This window comes from Chiroxiphia lanceolata, chromosome 1, assembly GCF_009829145.1.
Source record: "Chiroxiphia lanceolata isolate bChiLan1 chromosome 1, bChiLan1.pri, whole genome shotgun sequence".
Classification (NCBI taxonomy): domain Eukaryota; kingdom Metazoa; phylum Chordata; class Aves; order Passeriformes; family Pipridae; genus Chiroxiphia; species Chiroxiphia lanceolata.
The window spans coordinates 58,293,009-58,320,044 of record NC_045637.1 but is presented as its reverse complement, the minus strand read 5'-3'; the positions used below and the strand labels follow the sequence as shown (position 1 = coordinate 58,320,044).

General features: G+C 32.7%; 1 protein-coding gene across 1 annotated transcript in view; it reads left to right on the top strand.

Annotated features, from left to right (window-relative positions):
• The window catches only part of RTTN (rotatin), a 77,057-nt gene that overhangs the window by 21,541 nt on the left and 28,480 nt on the right, over positions 1 to 27,036 (top strand). Inside the window, 22 exon segments of the mRNA XM_032681706.1 lie at positions 1,019 to 1,135; positions 2,906 to 3,045; positions 3,294 to 3,465; positions 4,476 to 4,575; positions 5,970 to 6,058; positions 8,119 to 8,236; positions 8,491 to 8,587; positions 9,379 to 9,447; positions 9,787 to 9,929; positions 9,932 to 9,974; positions 11,025 to 11,059; positions 11,062 to 11,163; positions 11,166 to 11,262; positions 12,503 to 12,647; positions 13,929 to 14,083; positions 15,331 to 15,550; positions 17,315 to 17,443; positions 20,314 to 20,363; positions 20,365 to 20,419; positions 21,046 to 21,204; positions 22,542 to 22,613; positions 25,150 to 25,342. Coding sequence (XP_032537597.1) covers positions 1,019 to 1,135; positions 2,906 to 3,045; positions 3,294 to 3,465; positions 4,476 to 4,575; positions 5,970 to 6,058; positions 8,119 to 8,236; positions 8,491 to 8,587; positions 9,379 to 9,447; positions 9,787 to 9,929; positions 9,932 to 9,974; positions 11,025 to 11,059; positions 11,062 to 11,163; positions 11,166 to 11,262; positions 12,503 to 12,647; positions 13,929 to 14,083; positions 15,331 to 15,550; positions 17,315 to 17,443; positions 20,314 to 20,363; positions 20,365 to 20,419; positions 21,046 to 21,204; positions 22,542 to 22,613; positions 25,150 to 25,342 — 2,500 coding nt within the window.

Genomic DNA, 27,036 nt, shown 5'->3' with positions numbered 1-27,036 from the left:
ATTATACTTCTTACAAAACAGATAATGAAGATCATATCCAAACTTTTTTTTTTTTACTTCTTCGATGCGTATCTGCTACTTAAGTTTCATAAAGCATCAGCTGAATCTTTCAGGCATGTCACAATGAAAAAATTGAGAAGAACCTTGTATTCCAGGGTTGGTCTTAAGATTTGCTGTATGATTTTTATAAAGCCAGCCTCTATTTAAAAGATAGGCTAGAGTCATATTATCTAAAGGCTGTCCTTATTGGCTGGGGTGACATGATTTTTAGCTGTGGCATAAAATGCAGGATTTTGGCTCTGTTTTTACACTGTGTAAGGAAGAGCAACTTGTGAGAAGCTGGCTTTTCCCCCTCTGTTCCCATTGCAGTAATAATTTTCGCTTGTAAATACTCCAGTTGCTTACTGTATAGATTATATACTGTGTACATGAATACAGTATAATTGCTGTATCGTACACCTTTTTTCCTTTTTGATAAATAGCTTCAGATGAATTTTTGTACAATTTGAAATATTTGGTAGCCTTCTCAGTTTGACTATTTGTCTCAAGAAAATGAAATGACCACTTAAGAGGCTTTAAATCTCTCTTCTTCCTGTATCTTCAGATGCATATCATAGACTGGGAATAAAATACCCCAGAAAGACAGGATCAGGAAAGAAAAGAAACAGAATTTGTTTTACCTGCAGGATAGAGGGACCAATAGGTGTATAAGTTTAAGTAATGAATTACTTTATTTCAGAAAAGACAAACCAGAGTTCTAAGGGGAAAATGACTGGGTGCTATTTAGGCAGAACTGTTTTGTGTGTTTCCTCTGAGAGGCTTTTCAAACAACTTAATGTTGTAATATGTGATGTGTAATGCTGTAATGTGTAACTGGGAATTTAAAAGTAGCATTCTGCAGAAACAATATTTTGTCTTTGAGACTTTTTGTATAACATTCTCAGTTACAGCATTAACAAACTGACTTAGACACATTGAAAATTACATTAGTGGTTTGGTTTTTTTTGTTACTGAGCAGGTGAACTCAACAGCCAAGGCCATTCTGATACATTTATTGCAAGGACGGTTAATAATGGCAGTATTGACTTGGAGCAAGTTTATTGAGGCCCTCTGTCCTGTCATTCCTGTTTTACAGGTACTTCTAAGTGCTTTAATTTGAATTTGATGTATGAAATCATGTAGATCATGTTAAATAACAGACAGAAGTAGGAGATGGAAAATAGATTAACAGTAGTAGTATACCTACAGACTTGTTTTATCAGATGTCAAATGGAGAAGTGTTTTATGGGGGTCCTAATATCAGTCAGAGTTAGTACATTGAATTTGTAGACAAATTTTAACCTGGTGTTACTATATTATGAAATTTGGAATGTTGTAGTACACATGAACAAATACTGATTGGAACTTAAATGGTTTGAAGATATGAGTGGATAATCCAAGTATAGACTAAAACGTTCATGCTTTTTAAAATGAGTTAATAATTATTAGAATGTTCCACATATCTTAAATTTGAAAATTGTGACTTCTCTCTGATAATGATACAGTTTTCCAATTAAATACAAAATCAAAAATAGCAATAGATGTAAGATGTGTTTTCAGTATATATTGATATTTGTTTTTCGTTTCTTTGCTTCCAGTATTATAGAAGTATCAGCATTTACTATTATCCTTAGACCTTAGTTTTCATATCTCCAACAGTGTGCAAATTTTTTTCATTATCTTTTTCTCAGCTTAATATAATGAGAACTTTTACTTTCTTAGTTTGATTTTCAGCCTAATTGCTCCATCTGAATTCTTTACTGTTTTTCTCTAGTTCTTGAAATTTCCCTTTTGTGATCTGCTTATAGTCTTCCAGATTAGATATTTTGCTGCATGTACCTGTTATTTTACCATATTTCTGTCTTTTATTTAACTTAGCTAATACATCCAAGTATACACTTTGTCTTTGTTTTCTCCAGAAATATCACTCTTGATAATTACACGTACTTAATTGTTTCACTGCTATGTATTCATTAGTTGCCTGCACCTCAGTTGCCATAAGTTGAAAAAACTGCTTATATACCTTAAACCTTTACTCAAACAGCACAAAATCAAGGCAAATAACATGGGCCATGAAATAGATGACTCAGACAGAAAAATATGCAGAGGAAATACACTGAGAATTTGAAAGTAGTGGGAGAAAGGTTACTTCAGAGTTTTCTCAACTAGTAATTTTAGCTTTTCTGTGATATATCTGTGTGTATATCCAACATATGATTGATATTCAAGATTAAATAAGTGGGAATTGATTTAATATAAGCTGTAGGCTAAATGTGAGAGATTTTTGTGAGTAGAATTTCCCTCTATTCTATAGCCTGTAGTGGCTGTGTACAATAGAGATTTGAGTAGCGCATACCAAAGGCCTGTGTTTACCCAGTGCATATAAAACGCATTGTACCTTATTCTAATTTTAAAAGGTTTGCAGTATCATTGCTTGACATAAGTGATTGTGGTTTGTCTGTTTGTCTGTGAAAATGCTTTGACAAAGAACTGTAGAAAGATAGAATTTAGTGTTTTGAAGTAACTTTCTTGTAGGGACTGAATTCTGTTTATTGAAATGGAAACTGGCCTTACTGAGCAGCATCATGTTAATATACTGAAGGGTAAAACTTCAGGTCACAGTACCTCTGGGGCATGTAAAGAAATCTTTATTTGTGGACAGAATCATTTACTAATTTTTAAAACTGTTTGCAGAGAGGAATATTAATCTGCAGAATTTGAATACTTTCCTAATTTTTTTTTCTGGGTGTTGTTTCTTCCACACCTTCCCTTAACCTCTAAAAAGGGAATTACCTTGTCTAATTTGCTAAGTTAGTAAGTGGATTTTTTTTTCATTTTGGAAATTTTTGTTTGTTGTTTTCTTTAGGGTTATGCTGACACAAAAGATACTTTAGGTAACTGCATCCTCTCTTTGAGTGAAACGACCTCTGACAAAGGAGAGGGTACTCTCCCTAGAACTGCGAGACTACAGGCTGCTCTGCGCCTTCTCTTCTCAAAAAAGCAGTTGTAAGTAATGTAGCATTTCAGCATGTCTTCTAATGCTGATGACAACAACGTCTTCTCTTAAAAAAGCAACTAATGTTATGCAGTGGGTTGATTTGAAAGGTTAATCAATATTAAGTTGGGTGATTACTCTCCCTTCCCCCATTAATTTTATAAAGTAATTAATTTCTAGCTATACAACCAAAGTTCTCAAGTATATATTTATATTATTATATTAGTTATATATTTATTTTAATTATTTACTCATTTAGGGTTCGTTCTGTAGCACCTAAACATTTAGCATTCCATCTTTTGAATGAAGAAGGGGCAAACCTGAAACGCCCACGTCTGGATGGTAATGTGCTTTCCAGCATTTCAAACTTATTTATTATAGAAAGAGCTATGGAGGTAAAATTGGATGATAAAAAGGAGTCAATAATTAAGGTGAGTAAACTCTGTCTAAATTTTGTGTCACTGATGAGCTCTTCTACCTACCCAGTCACTGAACTTTGAGAAGTTTGCAATATTTCATACAAATCGGCTTACTTCATAAAAGAAATCTGTTGTTATATTCTTTCTGTGTGAACTTTAACAGTAGTTTTTATGCTACCTTATGCAACAATCAGAAAAAAAATACTTCCTTTCTTTCTTCTCTTCAGAGAAGACTTAAATTGAGTGCCAAGAACACAGGCCTGCTTTTTTTATAACAATTTCATTGTGCACGGATAGTCTGATTTTTTTCTCATATAGAGGTTTCCCCACAAAATCAATTTTACAGAAACAGGCACAAATAATTTTTGGTATGTTATACTCTAAAACAGATTAGAAACTTAGGTCTGTGTTTTCTTAATATTGCTGCTTTTGCAAAGTGAAAAGCAAATCTTGAGTATTTGACCTGTGGGAAAACTTATATTTCTCTTTTGTTTTTCCATTTTTGCCATCTCCCCTCCATTATCCTTCCTTACTTACCCTCAATGCTTTCAGATTAACAATATGTAAACAAATGCTAAGATGCTTGTCCTCTGAAAAAAATTATTCTGACAGCTCATTGTACTCTTGATTTATACTCTTTCCCTGCATAACCATCCATTTCTCTAACCCAATTAACTATTGCCATTAAAAGTCAGTTCCCTTCAGACTTGGAAGCGTATGTAGCATTTCTGTGTGGTGTTGAGCTTTCTGTAGTCCTACTTAAATTAAGTGTTATTTGTTATAAATCTGCATCTGTTGTGCACTAGAAACTATTGGGCTCTTATTCCACAGGTATTATTAGAGATTTGTTGCAAAAAGATGATGACCTAATCCATTGCTGTTATATGCATGTGGGATTTAATCAAATACATTCTAATAAGGAATTTAGATATTTTTTTTCTCCTTTCTGTTAGGAAATTTGGCTGGTTACTTTGTGTCATGGTAACATACTGGATACAAATCTAACATAGTTTTACTTTTAGGCAGAAACTGTTGAAAAGCTGCATGATATCTTGACTTCTGATGCTGTTGACCTAGTTTTACGGAAGTCTGCAGCCGAGCAGCTCGCTGTCATTTTAGAAGGTAAAATTATTCAGAAAATTTGTATTCATGTGATGGTCATTCGTGAGCTTGCAGTTTTGCTGCATTTTCTGTATGCTTCTGCTAAGGATACTCTTTGTAATTTTTATGTATATTGTTGGACCAGAATATTAGCACTATTGTGGATGATCTACCAATTGAAATAAAAAAAAAAGAGTTATTTGTCATTGTTGCCCTCAAGAATAAGAGATCTTATTTAAATAAAACAACTCCCTTGAGTAGTAGAGGACTAAGCTGAATTCTGTAAGCTCTGCAAGGACTTGCTTTCTGCTTTTCCTTTTTAGTATTCATCAGTTTGTTGATCTGTCTCAGAACTAATGAAACTTCCAATTTTTTCCTGTTGTTAACTCAGATACGCAATCATATATATTTATATATGTTTTTGTTGGTGGTGTTTTTTAATTAGGAAAGTTAATTCTTAGATTACACAGGCTAACTAAAGGGATTTTATACTTAGTGAAGAATCACAGGTGTTTTTTGTAGTTATGTTGTGTTGCTCTCATGGGGAGAAGTTATGATTGAATTAAGAAGATATGATCGAATTAAGATGCAAGTAAGCAGTCTTGCATAGAGCATTATTTCACTCGAGGCAGCGTCACAACTGTAGAGTTTCAAACCTTGATGTTTGTACTCTATGTACTCAAACTGATTCAAGTATGTTTTCTTTAAGGAGTTTAAATTCTAATGACAGAACAGAAGTTTTTCACCATGAGAAGGTGAAAATCTTAGATATTAAAATTAACATCTTTTTTTGTCAGGAAAATTATCACAAAAATGAGGAAATAGCTACTTTGTCTCATAAAATGCATTTATTTATGGCTGCCAAAGTTTTCAGATATTTCAAAAATGAAACAAAGCTTAGGATGAAATTGTAAAGGAAAAAATGCAACTTTATCGGGACAAATGTCATATGAAGGATCACTTTTTAGTTATTAAAAACAAACACAACCAACTCAAATAACATATTTTTTTGTTGAGTATTCATAAACCAGGTACTCTGAAGCGTGGGTATCACTGGAAAATACTCTCATACCATTTTCAGTTCCATGTTAAATTGTTAAACACTTCTAAAATATAATAAGTGAAATCTTCGTTTGACTGAAATTGAGTTGCACTGGGAATTACTATAATTCTTGAACATAAAAGACTTATGGGAAGTTATGTAAGATATTTAAGAATCTAGTGTTCAAGAGGCTACTACAACTAGATAACAAGACTTTGAGGAGGCTTGCCTTGGTAGAGATCTGTACTACTGTTGATTGGCAATTTTGGAAACTTGTTCTTGACAGCAAGACTTTATGATCTCGCAAAAATAAGTTCAATATTGAACTTTGTACGGAACCAGTCATCCTTACTATCTTTTGTTTTTCCTATAGATACCAAGATGCATGAAATTGTGAAAAAGATGGGTGTGATAGAAAAGATACTGGTTTACCTTAATGAATGTGTACATGTGGATGGCAAGGTAAAACTATTGTTGCAGGTTCTTCTGCAGGCATTGTGCAGCATGACAGTAGTAGATTTTGCCTTTTTCTGCACTTGTAGCACTAGTTTTTGTGCCTTAATACTGCACTGAATACAAACGTTTAGTAACAATTGTAATTGCAATGTATATTTTATTCTGTTTCTGATAATGCTAAGATTCTCTTCATGAGAGAAGATTGGTTTGCCTATGAGAAGAGTTAGCCAGAGAACTGTGTCTGGTGTGGTTCTGGAGCATACCAGAACTTCTCTGAAGCTTTCTCAGTACAGACCAAAACCAAATTTTAATGACCTTAAAAAAAAAAGTGTTATGTTAATATCATAATCTCTAAATTTAAATTCTGAAGCAAATTATAATTTAAAATGACATCTTATTGTAAATGTGTCATATTGAGTTTCAGGTATAAGTAATTTTCTGACCAGTAGAAGATCACCTCAGCAGGGAGTCTCAAAAGATAAGATCCTATTTAGGTTGAGTGTGTATTTGTTGTAGATGATGGACTTTCCATTTTTGTAATATGTCTAATCTGATGCTTGATTTTTTTCTGGAATTCATTCTTTGAAATCATTTTATGCAACATATTTGGTCTGTAAGGTGCTCAATGTAACTTTGTGGATAAACCTTTTGCGTATTTCTTGGCGTGCTTGATAGGATTGTTACCACAGTCCAGCAGTCCAAACCTTGAGTTCTTTTAAGAACTCAAAGAACTTACTACTTTTTTCATAGTAATGATTCCTTTCCAAGAAATGTACAAGAGAAAAGAACTGCTTGATGCTTAACGAAATTCCTTTTTCTGATCAAACTAGTACTGCATTCTTCTTCAGAAATGGTGATTTTTTTCCCTAGATGATCAGTGACTAAAATTATTTTTTCCCTGTAGCATAAATGAATGTCTTGTCCAGTTTATGATAGCTTTATACAAGTACTTTTGTAAACCACTCAAACATGGTTGAAAAAAATTGAAATATTGGATTCCTCTGGTTTTTTACTATTTTTTTTTTTTAGTGTCACTTTTTTAGTATCTTACTTTCTTTAAAGAGATAAAGAGTATGCATCTATTGTTTTGGTTTGGGTAGTGAGTAGATAATAACTACAGAAGTACAAGTGTAGGAAATATATTGCCCTAAGCAGATCATTCATAGTCAAGTAAGAGTCTAGGATGACCTTAAGAATAATATTGTTATCTCTTTATAAACTTTAATTAGTCCAGAAAGGGCTCAACCAACAACTCTCCAGGGCCTGTGACGTTAGAACACTATCCTGAGGAATCTACCCCACATTATGGTTCTCCCTTCAAATGATTTTTTCTTATTTCATCCTAAAATCACTTTTCCTATAAAAGTGGCTACTGAAAATGATAAAAGAAGTAGTAGACAGAAAAAGCACTATTTAAAATAAGGCTTTATATATAGCTGTGCAAAAGACTTTCCATACTAAATAAGTAGGCTTTTGTTCATTGAGTATTAAACTAAACTGTATTTGTTGATGAAGATTAGAAAACAAGTTTTAAAGGCAGAAACTCATGGGCAAAGTAATGATACTTCGAAAGGAATACTGTCTTCTCATTCTTAGAACCGTGACTTTGGTCATATTTTTGGTCATTCAGTGAGACTTTTACTGTTAGCAAACTGCTTTCCATTCTTAGATCTTGTGATCTGAGAGGCTGGGACTAGAAAATGAATGTGATAGAATAAATTATTTGCATTAAAAAAATGAATAAACTTACATGGTTGTAAATATTTAGGGGTTTTTTATATCCTTCTTAAAAATACAAATTTGAAAGCAAAGTTATAATTGTGTTATGAAGCTGGAGACCAATAAAATACTGTCAATTAATAGTAAAATAAAACCAAAAGTGAATAAAATTTTTTTAATGAATATGCAGTTACCATCTGGATGAAACGTGCTTGTCTAAGAGATTCTAGCTTCTCTATTATAAATGATGGAATATACTGGTTAATGTCATGATAGTTTGTATTAAGCACTTTGCAGTAGATTATACTCAAAGTTATCTCTATTTAATTTTTTCTCTGTTCCTGCAGCTTATGGAATCCATAGTGTTACCATGTCTAACACTCTTACGCAAACTTGTGTGTGCTGATCCAGTTATTCGCCTGTCCCTAGCACAGCAATCAACTGTACTGCTTTTGCTATTCAGAGGTAAAGATTGTATTTTGACCGTAGTACCTGTGGAAAGATGGTTAGATGTTTAACCAAAGACCTTCTTAAGAACTTTGGGTCTCTTCAGAGTCTAATATTTAGAAGAAAAATCGCTGTGTGCTAGTGATACCCATGTTGTGGTATCTGCTTGAGATGTTGGCAAAAAATGAAGAAAGCAATTGCTTTTAACTGGTGTCCTATATATTATTGTTACATTTTCCTAACACGTTTTTAATTGTCTTTATTTTATTCAGTTTCCCTGATACTCCAAAGTGATCATGCTGTTTTAACTGAAACTACAGTATTGCTTTGTCTTCTGTTGTTTGATGAAGTAGCAAGAACAGAAACATGGTATGAAAACCAGTTACTTAATAGCATATTTTCTAGTCAAATTTTTAGATTTTAATTGAAGTTAGGTTTTATATATCTCCAAACAAGTTGTGCCCCAACTTTTATAGATCCAAAATCACATTTTGTAGTCCCAACAAAATTGTTTCAATACTTGTGTTACGTGCTGTGTAGGTCTACATGGCATATTTTTGCAGTATAAATACTTCAGTGTGAATTTGAAGTTTACTTTATTTTTAAAAAAACCATTATTAGTCTGTAATCCATCTTTTCCATAAATAGAAACTCCATAAATCAAATAATTATCTGTAGTCATGTTTTTTTAACTTAGCTTAATTAGAATTCTTCTATCTACTTTGGCTTTTAAGTGTGGCAGTTGTTTTTAAAAATGTCAGCTTATGATTTTTATTGTTTAAAATTTGCATATACATGAGAAAAACATATGTTTTTAGAATTCATACACATGAAATATACTGAAAAGAATTATAATGCATATTTTTTCTAATAGAAAAGGAAACAAGCATGCAGGTTTTTAATGTACAGCAGGCCTGCAACGAGTATTCCATATGTGTGAACTAAGAACTATGTTAATATTGCAAAAACCTGAAGAAACATTGTTTAATAAACAATTAAACATTGTTTAATAAACAAATTATTCATCAATGGGTGATTAAAGATCTATCTGAAGGGAAAAATACATCTATATCCATATAATGAGGAAATAATGAGTGTAGCATTAGGAGAAAATCACATCTTAAAAGAGAGCATAATAATTATGACTTAATCTCTTGCAGGGCTGGTGGCATAACCAGTAATGATACTGGCATACCTGCCTTCAGCTTACCTGTTGCTGTTGTTAGAAGGTATGTGTTGGTGGTGCTTTTTTGGTTGTGTTTTTTTTTGGTTGATTGGTTGGCTTTGTTTATTTTGCAGTTTGCTTTGCTGTTTTCCATTTGGTGTCCTTCCTGAAGTATGGAGGTGGGAGAATGAAGGGAAACCTTGGATTTAATATCAAAAGTTGTCAGCATTTTTAAACATGGAGCTTTTTCTCCAAGTCTTTTTTTTTCTGAAAAAGGAATTTCAAAAACTTTATTTGTAAGCTTAAAAACCAGCTCTAGTAGAGGATTTAATTTAAAAAAAAGCAAACAAAAACCTCACCAACCACTTTTAAAAATTATTATTTCTATTTGTGTTTTTTTTAGGTATCATCTCCCAGTCAGGATCACTGCTCATCATGTAGTTAGCCCTAATGCTGTTGTGGTGCCATTGTCTTCTGAGTGCTTGGCTATGAAACCTGTGTCAGATATGCTTAAAATGGCTTGGAATCTGTCATGGTACCATGGGATTGAAACCTATTGCAACTGATAGATTATGAGAAGGAAGCAGAAGCGTGAGCGATTTTATCTTTCATTTTAAATGCCAATATATTTCAATTAAATTAGTGTTCCATCAAGTTTAAATAGGTTTTTAACTTTAAACAGCACTTCAGGTTGTTATTGGTTTGAGAATGCTGTCCTTTTAAACGTAAAGGATCGCATCCCAAGAGGATGAATATATGTTGTCACAGCTAATGTTCTACCTAAATTGCATTTATTCGTGAAGTCTAGAACATTTATTGATGGTGAGTCTAATATCAAACAGTTTTAAATGGGTTTCTGTGGCTGTTGTTCCTTGTAGTTATTGTGTTTCTTTAGGAAACCACCTGTCTTCCCCTGCTATATAGTCCACAACTATCAAGTTGCATGAATTTTTCTTTCCTTGAAGATTTAAATTTCAAAGAATTATTCTTTTTAATGATAATACTAAGAATTAGGGTAGATAATGAAGAAAATTCTCTTTTTCTTTTGGTTAGCTCTTGATTGAGCATGGTTTCTCTCTTTGAGACTATTTGTACACAGAACTCAATGGCTCAGCAGATTCCTGATTTAATAGGACTGAAATGCTTGTATCTATATCTCTGTCCATCTCCACATTTTTTTAGGTTTTGCTTGTGTCCTTTAAAGAGTCCTACAGGTTTTATTAGTAAAAAACTGCCATCGGAAACTGCAGTTATTGATTTGATAAGTCGTTTTAATTTGAAGTACCCTCTTGCAAAAACAAAACAATTTCTTAAAAAGAAAATAGGAAAATAGAATAGCCCAAGTGACCAACATTTGCAATAACGTGGAGAAAAAGTTTGTTACAAACAATGGAAATAGCATTTTGGGTAATTTTTTGAAAGGTACCAGTTTTCAAAACAGCCGAAACACTTAATGATTTAAATGTGTTGGTGTTTTGTTGTTGGGGTTTTTTTGAAGAAAGAATTGGTTAACAAAATTAAATTTTTAAGGCAATTTCTCTTTTGTCTTCTCATTTAAACAGGAAAGGGAAGGAGTCAACATTCTCTGAAACAGTTTGTAAAGATAGTGACTTTTAATAATTTTTCTCTATGCCTTTTCAGATTTTTAGACTCGCTAAAACTATCCCCAGAAGATATTCTATACTGAAAATATCTCACACAAACTATGGACTGCAAGATTGTCTTAATTCAATCATTCAGGCAGCATCCCACAGGGATGTTAGGACTGCTGTCACTAGGCTTAGTTTTATATTCTGAATGATAGACTTGCTTTAAAATGCAGTTCTGGATCTTGTGGAACCACTTTAAAGAGCTTTGTTTGGCAAAAAGCAATAAGCAGGTAAGCATATTGACTACAAATATCCATTAAAGATAGTGATGCTAAAATGGTAGAATTCCTACTTTTCATATTTTAAATTTCTGGAGTTGATATACATGCTGGGGTTCACCAAGCTGGAAAGCAGCTTTGCAGAAAAGGACCTGGGAGTCCTTGTGGACACCAAGCTGAACATGAGCCAACAATGTGCCCTTGCAGCAAAGAAGGCAAGTGGTATCCTGGGCTACTTCAGGAAGAGTGTCAGCAGCAGGTTGAGGCAGGTGATCCTTCCCCTCTATTCAGTACTGTTGAGGCTACATCTGGAGTGCTCTGTCCAGTTTTGGACTTCCCAGTATAATAGAGAATCATATGGATAATACATAGAGGAGAGAATCTAATGAAGAACCACAAAAATGATGGAAACTGGAGCATCATTCCTATAGGAAAGGATGAGAGAGCTGGGACTGATAAATCTGGAGAAGACTCAGAGCGAGGACCTTATCACTGTGTACAAGTACCAGACGAGAAGTTAGAAAGAAGATGAGACCAGGCTCTTTTCAGGCAATGGCCACAAACTGAAGCACAGAGGGTTTCTACTGGACATCAGGAAACACTTTTTCACTGTGAAGGTCACCAAGCACTGGCACAGGTCAAAAGAGGGGTTATGGTGTCTCATCCTTGGAGTTACTCGAAAGGCGCCTGGACATGGTCCTGAGCAACCAGCTGCAGGTGTCCCTTCATGAGCAGGGTGGCAGGACCAGGTGACCCCAGAAGTCCCTTCCAATCTAAAAATTACGTGAATTTGTAATTTACGTGCACAAAACCATCAAATATTTAAAATATGTTTAAAATAAGGATTGTTTAAAATGCATAGGTAAGCTTTACTATTATTATTAAATACTTGTGTGTACTAGCTAATTAACTTTTTCTTTCCTGTCTGTGACCTTTTATTATATAGAATTACATGTTTATTATGTGTAAATACATTTAAAAAGATACATAACAATTTGAATTACAGTAATACAGTAATATTATAATAATTTAATATAGTCAATATTTTATGTAAAATTATTTAGATATATTTAATACATTATATGTATAATATATTAGTATAATTTCATATTTGCTATATGTGAATATGTGTAATATACATATTTGCTCTATATGATTTCACATTTGCAGGTGACTTCAGTTCTATTAGCCTGAGATTTTAAAATCTCTTTTAATGTGCTGCAACTATGAAAGTATGTTATTTACATTGCAGGTTTCTACAAGTGCTTCCAGCTTCTGTGGAAGATGAAAAGCTTTTAGTAGATGTTTTAAGATTTTTAAATAAATTACTTAGAGAACAGAAAGCAAGTCTGGAGTCAGACCATCTAAAGTGGATCTTGAAATCATTGCTTAAAAATGTAAGAATGGGACTGTATATTTATATGATTTGATTGACTATGTAACTATATTTGCATACATATAGAGTTGCATGAGATTATGCTTAGGTACATAGCTTCATATATTATCTATTTAACTGAAAGGATGAGGTTCCATACAATTGTGTTGGAACCTTCCATTTGGCAAAAAGAGATAAATGAACGTTATCTGTCTCACATTAAGAACAAGAACTGAAAGTTAGGACAAAGGTTTTTGCTTTCAGTGTGTTTGCCATTAAAGTTCTGACTTCAGATGGTTTATATATGTCTAAGTAAAATATTTTATAAGCACAAAGAAGGTACTGTATGAGTGTTATATTTTAATTTCTGTAGGTAAAATGCATGTATAATATTTAAAGAATGGAATTTTTTTCAGTTTTTCTTGACTCCCGTGCTTTATATTTGAGATCTGTTCATTTAAGAAGTGTAAAATTGGAAACTGTAGAAACAAATACGAAAAGAACATCATAAAGCAATGTAAAATAACCTTTATTATAATTGTTGAAATATAATAATTTAGTTTGCGAAGCCTAACCATGACTGCTGTATAAAAACAATAGTTAAATGCCAAGGATTAAACAATGGCTGAAGTTTTAGAAGTTTGTAAAGTACTGTTCTTTACAAAGCAAGGCCATCCTGCCTACAAAGGGATCTTATGTTAAATATGGTCTGCCTGCACTTGCATTTTCCCATTTAAAAACACAATCTAAACATTTAGGAAAAAGTGCTAGCAGACCTAATTTCAATTACTTATAGACTACAGGTACTTCAGTTCATATTGGTAGTTGGGAAGCCTATAAATTTTTTAAGTATGGCCCATTCAGTATGTTAATATAAAATCTTAAAACCATATGATATAAAGTCTTTCAAGCAGCTGAGACTTACAACCTGAACTAATATTGCTACTATTGTGTTTTCTGTTTTTTGGGATCTCTCTTTTTGTTGCAGGTTATTTCTGTATGTTACTTTGAGTTTTCTTTCATGTTTCAAAATACACTGTGCTTAATGACAGGAAATTTTAAAAACCTTAACAGTGGATTCTGTTATGGCATTTAGTAGATTCAAGATTCAAGTTATTAGTAATTATAGGAATTTTTCACTGTGCTTTTTACAGAGTTACTTCTTAGTAAAATAATAATGGAATTTGTGATTTATAATGTGTGCAATTTGCAAGTGTTCAGCAGAAAAATGGTTTTAATGCGGGTAGTAAAATAGTGTTTAAACAATGCATTATGTGACTGTATTTTCATTTGTTTCTTTTAGAAGACAAAATCCCTTTTGGGTCTCCTAGTGCGACCAGAATCCCAGGTGCGGGATGAGGTAGATGAAACACAGACTGCTGTCAGGCAGCGACTGGATAAGGAACTCATTCGTCTTTTCAACATGTTATTAGTTTGTTCCATGTCAGTGACTGACAGGTACAGTGTAAATGGACCTGCCTGTGTAATTCTGCCTGAGGATCATAACACCTGTTGCTGCTGAATTTCGGTCACAATTTGAATATAATTATGACTCAATTGTTCTGAACTGTAAAAATGTAATATACACTTCTTGAAGTGAAGATCAACATTAGGTAGTCCTTTTCACAGGAAAATTAGGGAGTTGACTAGGAAACTGGAAAAATTATATGCTAGTGGTCACTTTTCAGCAACTGGATAATTAAATTAATTGTATGGAGAAGACAGGCTATTTCTTTTTCACTGCTGGAAATTTGCATGAGCAAGTGGTAACTTCATTGATTTTGTAACATGCATTCATAGGAAAGTAAAATATTGAAATATTTAAAATATGAAGAAATGTTTATATTCATTGAACTCCTTTTTGACCTATTTAGGACAGCTACTTTTAGTATCAAGTTCCAACCTTCTTCTGTCAATTGAGCAAACACAGAAATTGCTATATTATTTTTAATTCAAATTTCTCATAAAACTTCTCCTACGCTAAATCTCTCTGTCCAAGTGTATTCTAAGAGCTACTAAAATTGCAGCTTAAGATAGTATTTGTTTATTTAAGTGCCACAAGATAACTGTTTGTGAAGATACTTTCAAAATGTTACCTTCTTCGTTATTCCCAGGTGGTTGTTTTCTAAAAATTTTGACAGCAGTAAAAGGGGTGTATTTGAGAAATCCCTGCTAATTGTATCTTACACTCCTGTATTTTTTATGTACTGAATTCTATATTTATTGTATTTTGTGGGAAATATTTTTGAACTTGTCTCTTGGACCAGAACAAACATAATTGTAACAAGCCGTTTGCATATGAGTTGGACTCAGTGATCCTTGTGGGTCCCTTGCAACTCAGAATATTCTGTGTTTCTGTAACTACTGAGCTTTGCAACTCTTCTCATTGTGTCATCCATCACCCTCAATCTCTTGGTCTCTTTAACATACTCCTTAATAATGAGAGTTGTATCTCATTGGTCTTTTTTTAGTTAAGCATCCCTGTTCTAATCAGATGCAATATCATGTTTTCAGAACCTGGGTGAAGCTAGAAATGTCAAATTTAATTCCTTGTTATTCTCTGTTTAACACAATGTTAACTAATTGATATGCTGAGCCTCACAGACTAACAGTAAGAAGAATGAGGCCTTGGCCTCTTGCAAAATGATTCATTGTATGAGCTTCATGTTGAAAGTTGATTTTCTGGTTTTTTACAATTAAACCAGAGAGGGCTTGGAACTTGCTGGCTGTTTCAGAACGGAGCTCGCTCTGAAGCTGCTTCAATGCTTAAGGCTAACAGATGCACCACATTTTTATGGGCTTCCTTCACTGGAGAGAACATTACAAGGAATGGTGCATGTTACTGCACTTCCAGACTGGAGTACATATTCTGCTGAAGTTGAACCTGTCACAATTTGTAAGAAATATTTGACAGGTCTTCTTGAGGTAAGTAACCTATCTTCTTACTTAGCTTGGGGTTTGAATGCTTGTAAAGAACTGTATAACTAATGGCACTGTACTCTTTACAATGTACTTTTAGTAAATGTCATCACTAGGAATACTAGTGATGGGAAGGATACTTTTTCCTGCCAAGTAAATACAAAAAGAATGGAAACCAGATTGAGTGATGTTTATCTATAGTTATGAAGGTTAGTTGTAGTATATGTGCTTTCATCACTGGTTTAAGAGGTAATACCAAGTGACTTAAAAGCAAGATGAAAAATTAGTGATGTTTTTAATGACTAAAATGCTAGGAGGAAAAATCCCAGATAATCTCCCACAAGCAAGATCCATGTATGAAAGGTGGTCTGGGGGAACAGTAACCGATGAGATAGGTTGTTAACACAGAGAAAGCAGAAAAGAACCTGCAGTTGTTGGGAAGCCAAAATTTTTTCTTGTTTTCAGTGTTCTTATTCATTTCCTAAGTCCATGGATGTGGTAGACAACTAGTTTTTGCTCCTAAAATTATATATTTTGAACATTCCAGTCTTCTTAAAACTACAGGAAAAGCATAGTTCCGGCTTTCTGTTTGTTTACCAGAAAGTTAACTTACATTTAAAAGTTTTCAGTTTCAAATACCAAAATCTATTTGTTGTCCTGGTAGAAGCTTGAAAAGCTTTAACGTAGTTTTAATTCATTTGTAATCTAATCATGTGAATTGCAACTAGATAAGTGTCTGGAAGAATAGTATAGAGATGATAATCATGTTTGTGATGAAAAAAAAGATACAGCATTTTAGGGGTAAGTCTTAACTTTCCAAATTTCTTGAGTAAAAAGAAATAAATGGTTTAGACCTATTTGATTAGATGAGCTCTGTGACTTGAAGTCTACACTAAAAATGGCACGAAGGTTATAGATGTTGTCATGCAAAAGAAAGATTATTATTGGACAAAATAATATAATATGGAATGAAATCAACTAGTGATGCATAAGGTCTATGTGCAGAAGAGTTATGCAGTTTTACTTGGCCCAAATATGAAAATAAATGTAGATTTCTTTTTTAGCCAGAGGGGACAAAGGGGTTAAAAGAATTTTGGCAAAATGGGACACTGGAAGAAAGAACAACAGCAAAAATGTTTAAATTGCCGTGTTTTGAGGAGAAAAATACATCTAGAAGTGTAGGTTTTTAGATTATTATTTTTTAAAAAGTATTTTTAGGCATGTTTTGTTGAAAGCAACATGCCTTTTATTTTAATAAGTATGATTAGATATTTGGTCAGAGAGTTTATTTTACATTATGATCCAGTGACCTTTCTGTTTATTAGTATTTGATATAGAAAGCTGATAAATTTATTCCAATTCAAATCACAATAAAAGATATAAATGACCCTTTTCCTTAAACACAGAATTTTGAAAAGAAATTTTATTTTTAATTCAAATAGCAAAAGAAACCCTGGGAACAATAAATGGACTTTCAGGTCCATTAATAGAAACTTCTAGGTTTCTGTTTCAATTTTGTGCTTATTATTAAGCTTGACTGCATTCTTCATTTGAATATGCAAATAAAACCCACAGATCTTCTGAAGTTTAACTGTATGGGAAATGATCACATGACCGAATTACTCAGAAATAAAGAAATTCTTATAATTCAGCTAAAAATCTGTCATCTCTTCATGAGTTTAAATTATGATTTAGTGTGTAAGGCAGTTTGTATTCTCTTTGTATACTGCTTACAGTAAAGCTGCCATGAACTTGTACCCCCACTCCTAGGTCATCTCATCGTTTTATGTTGAATGGGGGGGAAATGCCATGTCCTTCATGGGAAAAGGTGTTACGAAAAGCACAGTTCTTTGCTTGCTTCACTTATCTCATGAAATGATGGCTCAAGCCAAGGATACGGTGAGTGTGTTACAGTTGTCCTTATCTTGTCATTTGTGAGGGCTAAGCACAGATATATTTTAACTCCTAAAGTTAAATGAGAATTTTCATACGTGGTGGGGAAGATGTCTTACAAGTGCTGATCTCGCTCATTTGGTATATAATGCCAGATAAATGTGCAGGATAGGCCGAAAAATCGGTTCTAGCCTTACTGAAATTATTTTGTACATAATTCTGTGGATTTTGTAAGGCCTTCTTTCAGAAAGTAAAGAATATGATTTTATTTTTATAAAAAATGAAAAATCATGATTTTATATAGGATGAATATATTTAAGGATTTACAGCATTATTATTTCTTCAGCCTACAGATAACAGGCTTTCTAACGTGTTTAAACATACATGTGTGTATTCTTTCACTTGTGTATATGTGTGTATACATGAAGGAAGGACTGTTGGATAAAAGGAGCTATCATTGCTTATAAGCAAGATTCATATCTGTTCTTTGTGTTCATGTGCAGATTTTGAGCTAGATTTTTGAGAGTTTTGGGAAAACATAGCCTTCATCCTGAAGCAGTTAAGACAAATTTAGCAATTAAATGTAATCATTTTAGAGAGTTAAAGTCCACTCCTCTTAATATCTGTCATAGCCATAAGTGAAAACCTTTCATTATGATTAACCATACATGTAACTAGAAATAGCAATATACCTGCTTCTCCACATTTCAGATGTCTGTTTCTTCAATTCTCTACTCCTTTCTCAAGCTATTAAGTCCTGACAGAGTTTAAAAATTGCAGGGCGACAGAGTATTAAGTACACTGCAGGAAGACTGCAGCCTCCAAATAATTAGATTATAAATACATGGATGAAGGAGTGAACTTGAACTGATTTTTTTTTTTTTAATATCGTTATTGTAGAATAATATACATAGTGACATAATGATGGGTGTAATTTTCTTGTGTTTCTGAATCATAATCTGTCTATACAACAGTGTTACTGTCTAGACTGTATTAGTAACTTATATTCTCAAAGAAACTTTAAATCCTGGCTGTTGTTTACAATTGCATGATTTAGTGTTAAGTCCTGCTGGAAAGAGATATACAAAATTATCCTTCCTCTGTGCAAGCAATGTTATATAAAAGTACCCTGGATAACAGTTACTTCAAAAAAAAATCCCCTAACTTAAAATGCACAGTCTAATGACTTGCAATTAAAACTAGTTAAGGCATTTTTTTTTCTATATCATTGTTATGAACCACTTTGTTTCTTTGTTATTTGAAGAGTCACCTTGTTAAGTCAGACATAAGATCCTTTACCTTATACCAGTGGACAGAAGTTACTTACAGATATTTGTAGGAGTACATGAGAAATAGAGCATGTACTTAGAGGGTACTAGAATTGCTGCAATATTTTGTTTGTTTGCTGTGGTAACATTTTCACTGGTTGTGCTTTGTTGACCTAATTTTTTATTCAATTTTGTATTTTAATTTTCTCCCTCCCCAATTCAGAGGTTATAAACTACAGCACTTTTTGTAATTGATATTGTGTACACTGAGAAAATCCACATAAAATACTTTGTTCGAAATGAAGCATTAGTTATCTAAATGAAATGCTAGTTACCTACTGTGTAAAAATATACAGGACTGAGATTATGAAAGATGCATACCTAAAATTTTGGTTGTCATGGTTCATTATGAACTTAATGCATTGTTTGTGCAGTGCCGTGGTTAAACACAGCATTTTGCAGGTATGGTTTGTTGTTGGTATTTTTATTTTTTTTCGCCTGAGGTAAAGAAATTGATTTGCAAAGTCAAGTACAATTTCATGGAATCTGCAGCTAAGTAGTATGTGGTAGTCTGCAAGACTTTATTTCATCATGCGGCAGGTACGTGTGTTGCCTAAAATCAAAGAAATAATTCTCTGGACAATGTTAGTATAGAAGGGTAAAAACCAGCCCTTTAATACGATGTCTTAGATGCACAAAGATGGCATATACACACACACACACACACACATGACTTTTAGAAAATAAAAATATCATTTAATTATAATATCTAACTACTATCTCATGGAGATATACCCAGCTCAAAAATTGTTTGCCCCCAGGACCTCTCCACAGGCGCGTGTCCTAGAACTGGATCGGTGGTCCCAAAAAACCAATACTTCATCCCACCTTCATCTTCATCAATTCCCTCTGTCCTACTTGGACCGTTTTCCAGGGTTCTGGGCCCTCTTGGATAGTTTTGGCTAAGGTTATATCAAGGAATGTGCTTATTATGTTCTTTAGGTACATCTACAGATTGCATGTTCTTGCTAGAATCTTTCTCCATTGAAATCCTTGAGAAGAACACTAAACAATGTTTCAAGAATTTGGTGTGAAGCATGTGAAAGGGTGATTCGTTACCACCATTATAAAGTGGTTTTATTAAAATTCTGTGTACTAGGATCTTGAGATCTTAAGGATCTTAAGGCATCACATGAAGAAAATAATGAATTATGAGCAAAGAAATAATAGCACATTCTTATTTGATAGTTTTCTGCATATTTATAAGAGAGGAAGACAGATGTTAAAATAAGCAAATATAAAACAGGTAAGGAGTAAATTTCGAATGGAAATAATTATCCCAGTGTTTCAAGAGAAATATTAAATCTCCTTTTAGCACTGCTGTCCTCATTCTCTGAAGAAGAAGACACAATTTAATTTTATCCTGTAGATAAAGCCAGCAGGTTAAATAAATGTTTATAGGTGCAGAATCTTTTTCCTGGAATATTAGTGTTGTGTGTGTTTAAAGTGCTTTAGTATATTGTTGATAGCTCAGGCTGTTGGTAGACCACTGTGGATTGAAAGGTTTATAAAAAAATGTCTTAATTTGTTTTCTGTTTTTCTAATCAGGACTGGATATCCCTTTGGTCTTTGCCTTATAATAACAGTGAAGAACAAGTTCTCTCATCTAGGTCTGGCGTGGCTGGTTCCTTTATGGGTAGATAGAGACCCTGAGGTTAGTTAATGCAATATTAAGTTCATATCTTATTTTGACCCTTAAACATTTGGAAAATTTTTGTTTCATTAATTTAATATTGAAACTGCTGGTTTGAATTATTTAAAATGTTACTGGCTGGAGCCTAAATAACAGTAATAATACAGTAGAGAGTGTTTCCAATAAACATCATCTGAGAAATCCTTTCCTACATTTTCTATCTTCTATGCTTTCATTAGTCATTCACAGTCATGATTCATAGGCAGTTTTCATTGACATTGCTGTTACTTAGCTACAAAGCAGAAACATTTATATGAACTAAAGATTTAGAGCAAATGTATTTGATGCAAATCTGTTAAATTATATGAATTTACTAGATGGAACTATTCTCAAGAGGTAAAATATGAAGAATACTAAAGACTATCTTATAGATTTTTGAATACTTAATATACTTTAATTTTGTCATTTTGCATACACATAGTTGTGATTACGAGTATAGAGCCAGAGAAATACGGGAAAAGAGGTTGTTCCTTTTTTAAATTATTCCCTTAAGCTCCAGATTCAGCTGATACAACTTAATAATTAAAAAAAAAGTGTTGCTAATTGTCATAAGAAATATCACTTTGTGTTCTGTTTATATGTACTAGGTCAGATTTACAGCACTTGGAATAGGATCAGCTCTTACATCTCTTGAAGTAGGATGTATTGCTTTAGCAGAAAGTTGCCAGAATATTTCAGGAGGCCTTTGGGGAACAGTGATAAACATCCTTCTGGATCAATCTGAATGTAGCATGGTACGCAGGGAGGTATGTTTCTTTTGTCTTTCTGCTGTTGTAGATTGGAAAGTTCTCTTTCATTATTGAAAAAAAAATTTTTTTTGTTCTGTATATCTATTATCTGATGCTGCACAACACCTGCTGCTTTGAAAGTTAAACACTGCCTGATTAAAATAAATGTTTAGCTTCTTATTTAGAATTTCTCAGGAAGGGACAAATACAGATTACTTGTTTAAAAAAGAGAAATGATCTAAACAATACAAGTGAACACATAAAAACTCCTAAGGCTTACTCAGGCAGATAAATAGGTTGCTAAAGCATAACTAATTAGCCCAGATTTTAATGGCTGCTTTGTTCCATTTATGAATGCTTTGGTACAAACTTATCACCTGATCTACAGTAAATATCTGTTCATTGCAGACTCGAAGTAATCTAATTTGTCTAAGCAATAAGGTTTATTTGTGAGAACTGAAAGTTTGTACTCTGGTAGAACAGCACATAGAACTATATAATGATGTATTTAAACTCTGTACACTTTATTTGCAACTTTCTATCATCTCTGTTAGAAGGTTTTTCTTCTACTCCAATCAGTAAGAAATAAAAACTGACAAACTCAGTAAGCTTGTTTTTTTCCCCAGTTCTATTGCTCAACTAATTACATTTTCCAAAGTAATATTTGAATTTTTATGTGCAAAATGCCTTTGAGAATGTGTGCTTCATTATTTTATTTAACTTCCAAAATATTGTCTCTCAATTATAGTCTCTTAAGAGTCAAATTATTGTCAAAAGATTGACAAAATAAAAGAGGGAATTTCAACTCACACATGAGTTGAAATTAGAGAAACAAACATGCCATGTATTTAAAAGGAAAATATTTGAAACATGTCTGTGTGTCCTAGTGTTCCAATTATTTTATAATAATTAAAAAAACTTCAAAACCATGAAGCTAATAGGGAGTAATCATAAACAGTTATCTAGGTTTTCCTGTTCATGAATTTTTTCCCTAATACTTCATGTTGTGTAATGCTGTTCAGTAGCATTGACTACTGGAACAGTGATGAAAATATTTAATAAAAAGATAAATTTCTTTCCTAGTGATTTCTGTTCCGTCTTTTCCTTGTCTTTTTTTCTTACCGGCCTGCTCTTGTGTCATGCCCTAATGACATGTGTTGTAGATGAAGTTTGAGGGCATTTAAGTTATATCCTTCTAATTATTTTTTCCCAACATGAATGTGAGAATTTGTTGTGTTTCAACATCCGTCTAAAGGAATGGAATAATAATAATGTAGGCTGTACTATTCAATCTGATGTGGATTTTTTGAACTGTGATAGCTAGATGGCAATATTGATGCTTTAATTTCTTTCAGGCTGCTTTTATTCTACAAAATCTCCTTGTGATTCCAATTCCTACAGAAGACATGAAAGATTGTATTTGGCAAGTGAGTGACTAGTACATTTGATGAGAAAGGTCATAGTATCACAGAGACGTGACATTTGATACGGGAAACTTGTGTCAGCATACGTATGAAATATAAACTTAAAAAATTTTACATGTTGAAGGTTGCATTTTGGAAAGAAAAATAAATGAATAGACAAACTTCTTTCAAACTTCCAGCAAACTCAATAAAACAACAAAATTTAGTTTGTGTATGTGCTGCATTTCATGAATACAGTATCTTGGGCTCCTAGGAAATTGCCTTGCAGCTATGGTATCATTAATGTTTTAGGATAGAAATTGATCATTTATTTTACACTTGGGACGTGGGTAAAACATGATTTGAATGATATGAGGAAATTCTGAGAATGTCATGTTCATAAAATGTTTTGAAAGAAAGATGAAACAGTTTGTTACTTCGGTCAGTTTGAATGCTTCTCATAGACATAACCCTTTGCTCAAAGCAGGCTGAAATAGAGCAGGTTTCTCAGGGCTATGTCTAGTTGAATTTTGAGTCTCTCCAAGGTTGAAGACTCCACAACCTCTGACTTGTTCTAATGTTTGACTACCCTCAGATGGAAAAAAGTTTTTACTATGTTTAAATAAAATTTCCTGTATTTCAGTTTTTCCTCCTTGCCTTTTCTCCTATTCATTGACCTATTCATTGGTCAATGAATACCAGTAAGAAGAGCCTGTCTCCGTTTACCTTCTCTTATCAGATATTTACACAAACTTATAAGATCCCCTGGAGACTTTTCCAGTTCTGCTCTTAAGTCAGTCATCTCATTTTACTTTCAACATGTCTGGTCCATTGTACATACAGATATTTGGATCTTAGTACCCAATTTTTAAATCTTAGTGCCTTGATACTGTGTACATACCTGTACAGCTGTTTTACTAGGATAAGTTACCTATGATTCAGCTGCACTGAAAATCAATTATGCTATTTCTTGCAGAGTTGAATTTTACAGAATGTCTTTTCTTTACATGTGATCATAAAGGAAGATGTGAAAGCAATTTTACAAATCTGGTCCTTGTTTCAGTCTTATTATGTCTAATTTATCAAATAAATATGAATTGTTTAAATTCATAATAACAGGGGATTTACAAAGAGGCAACCATTGTTACTTGTCAATATAGACTTTATTAAAAGTTAGTTTTTTAGTCTTTTTAAAAAAAATTTCGATGACTATGGTGAGGTGACAAAAATTGAATCCAGATGCAAAATTCTGGATGAATTCCAGAGCGATCAAAGAAGCTTTGAGTCAATGTGATTTTTATTAAGAACTGCAATTTAATGGAAATTACTCATCACTTAATAAGTGTTCATGCTGAAAATATTATCAAACAACACTTTATGGTAACTGGTAAATTAAAACTGTTCAAAATACAAACAACAGTTAAAACTGTAAGATACCACCAGGATCAAATTAGATATTTCAGAGTTACTTTTTCCCTTGAACTGAATGAGATGGTTTGTCTGTTTCCTTTAATGCAACCAAGTTTTGTTTTATTTTATTGGGAAATAAACTTGTATTCAGTGTAAATGGAGGGATTGGGGGATAGCTTCTTGGGCAAATAGTGTTTTCAGATTACTTATTTTGAGTTGATCTAACTCTGCTCTCTCCTACCAAAGAAAGTTTCTAATTAGCACTGACAATTTTTCTTTCCATAATTTTAACTAGTTTCTCTTTGAACTTCTGCAAGATGCCTTCTAAAACTGCCTTGCAGAATATAATTGGTTTGAATTTTTCTCAGTCTGAGTTCTTTTACCTTCTTTACCCTTCTAATTTTATGGTCAGTCTAAACCAGATTATGTGTAGCTTAATAAAGCTTCTTGTTTTCTTCTGTTATCATAGAAAACACTGAAGAAACACTGTAACAAAGGCAGTCAAATCAAACTTTGTTTGAAATAAGACTATGAAGTCATTATATTCAGGTATAAATCCAGTGCTCTAGGAAGTTTACCCTGAAGTCAGTATTTAAAAAGAAATTACTGAAAACCATGCTTCAAGGAGAATTTCTTTTGCTTTATGTCTTGTTTTCTAAATAAATCTTAAAATAGAACATTGGCATAGCTAAATGTGGTATGTCAGTGTAGTTGAGCAGGAGAACTTTCTCAAGATTTTTACTCTTATCTTAGTAAAAGCATGATCTTTTTTCTAAAGAAAACGTTTTCATTACTTAATATCTCTAAGTAGAATTAAATGAGAAATTAAAATTGTACTCTGCTAATACTTACACTGTCTTAAAACCATTCATTATAGCTTTTCATGGGTTTGCACTTAGTTGTTAGCACACTTCTCAGGAGCTAAATAGCTACTTCCATTTTGCTAAATCATGAGTTGTTTTTTTTTAAAATATGATTTAGCTCAGCCTTAAAATTTGCATTTCGTTTTTGAAATCTATTAGTTATAGCCTGTAAAACAGTATACACACATGCATAGTATTAGCCTTAATTAGGTTGGGAGATTTTGACAGTTTATTTTACGTACAACATTTCTTTAATGAAGTGATGTTTGTGAATTTCGTGTCTTCAGGGTCCTTGTGTACATGATGAAGAATCTGGCCTCTCTCAGACAGGAATACCTGCACTGAAGGCCCTTTTGTATCACTGCCAGTTCTATGAACATGTGAATCAGATGGCGAAACACTGTTACCTAGGATGTTATATGTTTGATTTGAATTCTTACAAGGAAGACAACCTCAGCATAGAAAAAGGTGGTGTAACTGGTAAGCGATGTTAATGTAATCTTGTAGTATTTTAAACCTACTTAAATAACTTCTAGTTTTGAGTAACTTACCTGCAATAATTCTTAATAAAAATAGAACTGAAAATATATAAACCATGCACTTAAATATGTTCTGAAGTCAAATTATTGCTCTGAAGATTTAAGTAGGTAAGTCACTAGTTTAACATATCTCAGAAACAGTTCTGAGCTGTTACTTACACCTTCAAAAAGTTGTAAATGGAAAAGACGTAATTGGTTCTGCAGAACATTTTCTTGCAAAATACTAGGGGTAGAATACTTTTAACAGTTGTCACTTTATGATATTCAGTACAATGAAAATTGAAGAAAAAGAAATATAGGACTATTTTTAAGATTCCTGTTTCTTCTTGTGTTCAACTTCTAAGCTACATGAGTAAGAATGGACTCTAATATGTTGAATTTGTCTGCTTTCTAAAACATTGAGGTGTAATTTAATTCATACACTGATCAAATTTAATACTCAGTTTGGATTTATTTATTTTTAAACTGCATACCCTTGGAGTATCTCAGATCTAACTTTTATATTGACTAATTTTCTGAACAATATTTCTAAGGCTCACTATGGTGCATTGTGGGAACACATTCTTGTTCAAATATGTATTATAATCTTAAATTTCTAAAGCTAGGGAATTTTTCAGAGATCAATTAGTAAAAACTTTCAAGGGATGGACAATTAAATTAATAAGTTCTTTTTTTGTTTACTTTTTTGTGAGCCTAAGTTTCTGTGTTGCCATCTTTTAAGGCTGGAGATTTAAACAGCTCTTTTTAAGTCTGCTTCTGTAGTTTTTTTCAATCCAACACATTTCACTGCTCCCATGGTCCTCTCATTTGTGCCTTTTGGTAGTTCTCTTAGGTGATGCGATATCATATCTAAGAGCAACTCAAACTCTACAATTGTAGAACTTTTTAGTGAGCAACTGAGATACATTTTATCAGGTCATTGAAAAGCAAAGCCAGAAAATTTCTTTTCCAGGATCTTTGAAATAATCTATAGTATTTCAAGAATAAGAAACAAATTTTTTGTTTCTTTAAAAAAGGAAGAACAGGACCTAAACTCAGGTTTTTTTGGTTTTTCCATATGTTTTTTTCTCATATTTTTCAGAAATATAAAAAATTCCTCCACAAATGTATGTAAAAATAAAATGGTTAGTTCAGTTTAGTAATTAGTAAAGGTACATATAGGACTTCTACTTTTGTGGCACTTGCGCTCACAATCTGTGTAATCCAGTGCTTTATTCTTTGTGATTTTCTTTTCTAAATATATGAAAGCTTCAAACCTTATTGACATATTTGTGCTATAAAATTGTTGTCACTTCTTATTCTGAAACAAATTTACAAAGTAATTGTGCCTTCGTTATTTATGTATATGGGTTCTCTGTAAACTACTTTCCTTAAAGCAAATTTGAAGTTTTTGGAAGATAAGGATATCTGTTTATTATGTTTGTGCTATGAGATCCCAGTACTTCCAATGTTTTTGTACTATTGCATTTTAAATAAAACTAAATCTGAACTATTTAAAATAACTAAAGACTATGCAACTGCAGTTTGAGCTAAGTGTAGCTTTTTTCAAACTATTTTATATTGCACTGAAATTTTGTTTAATTTCTGTTTATTCAAGGAATTTAATGGATAAGAATTCACAGGTACAATGTATGA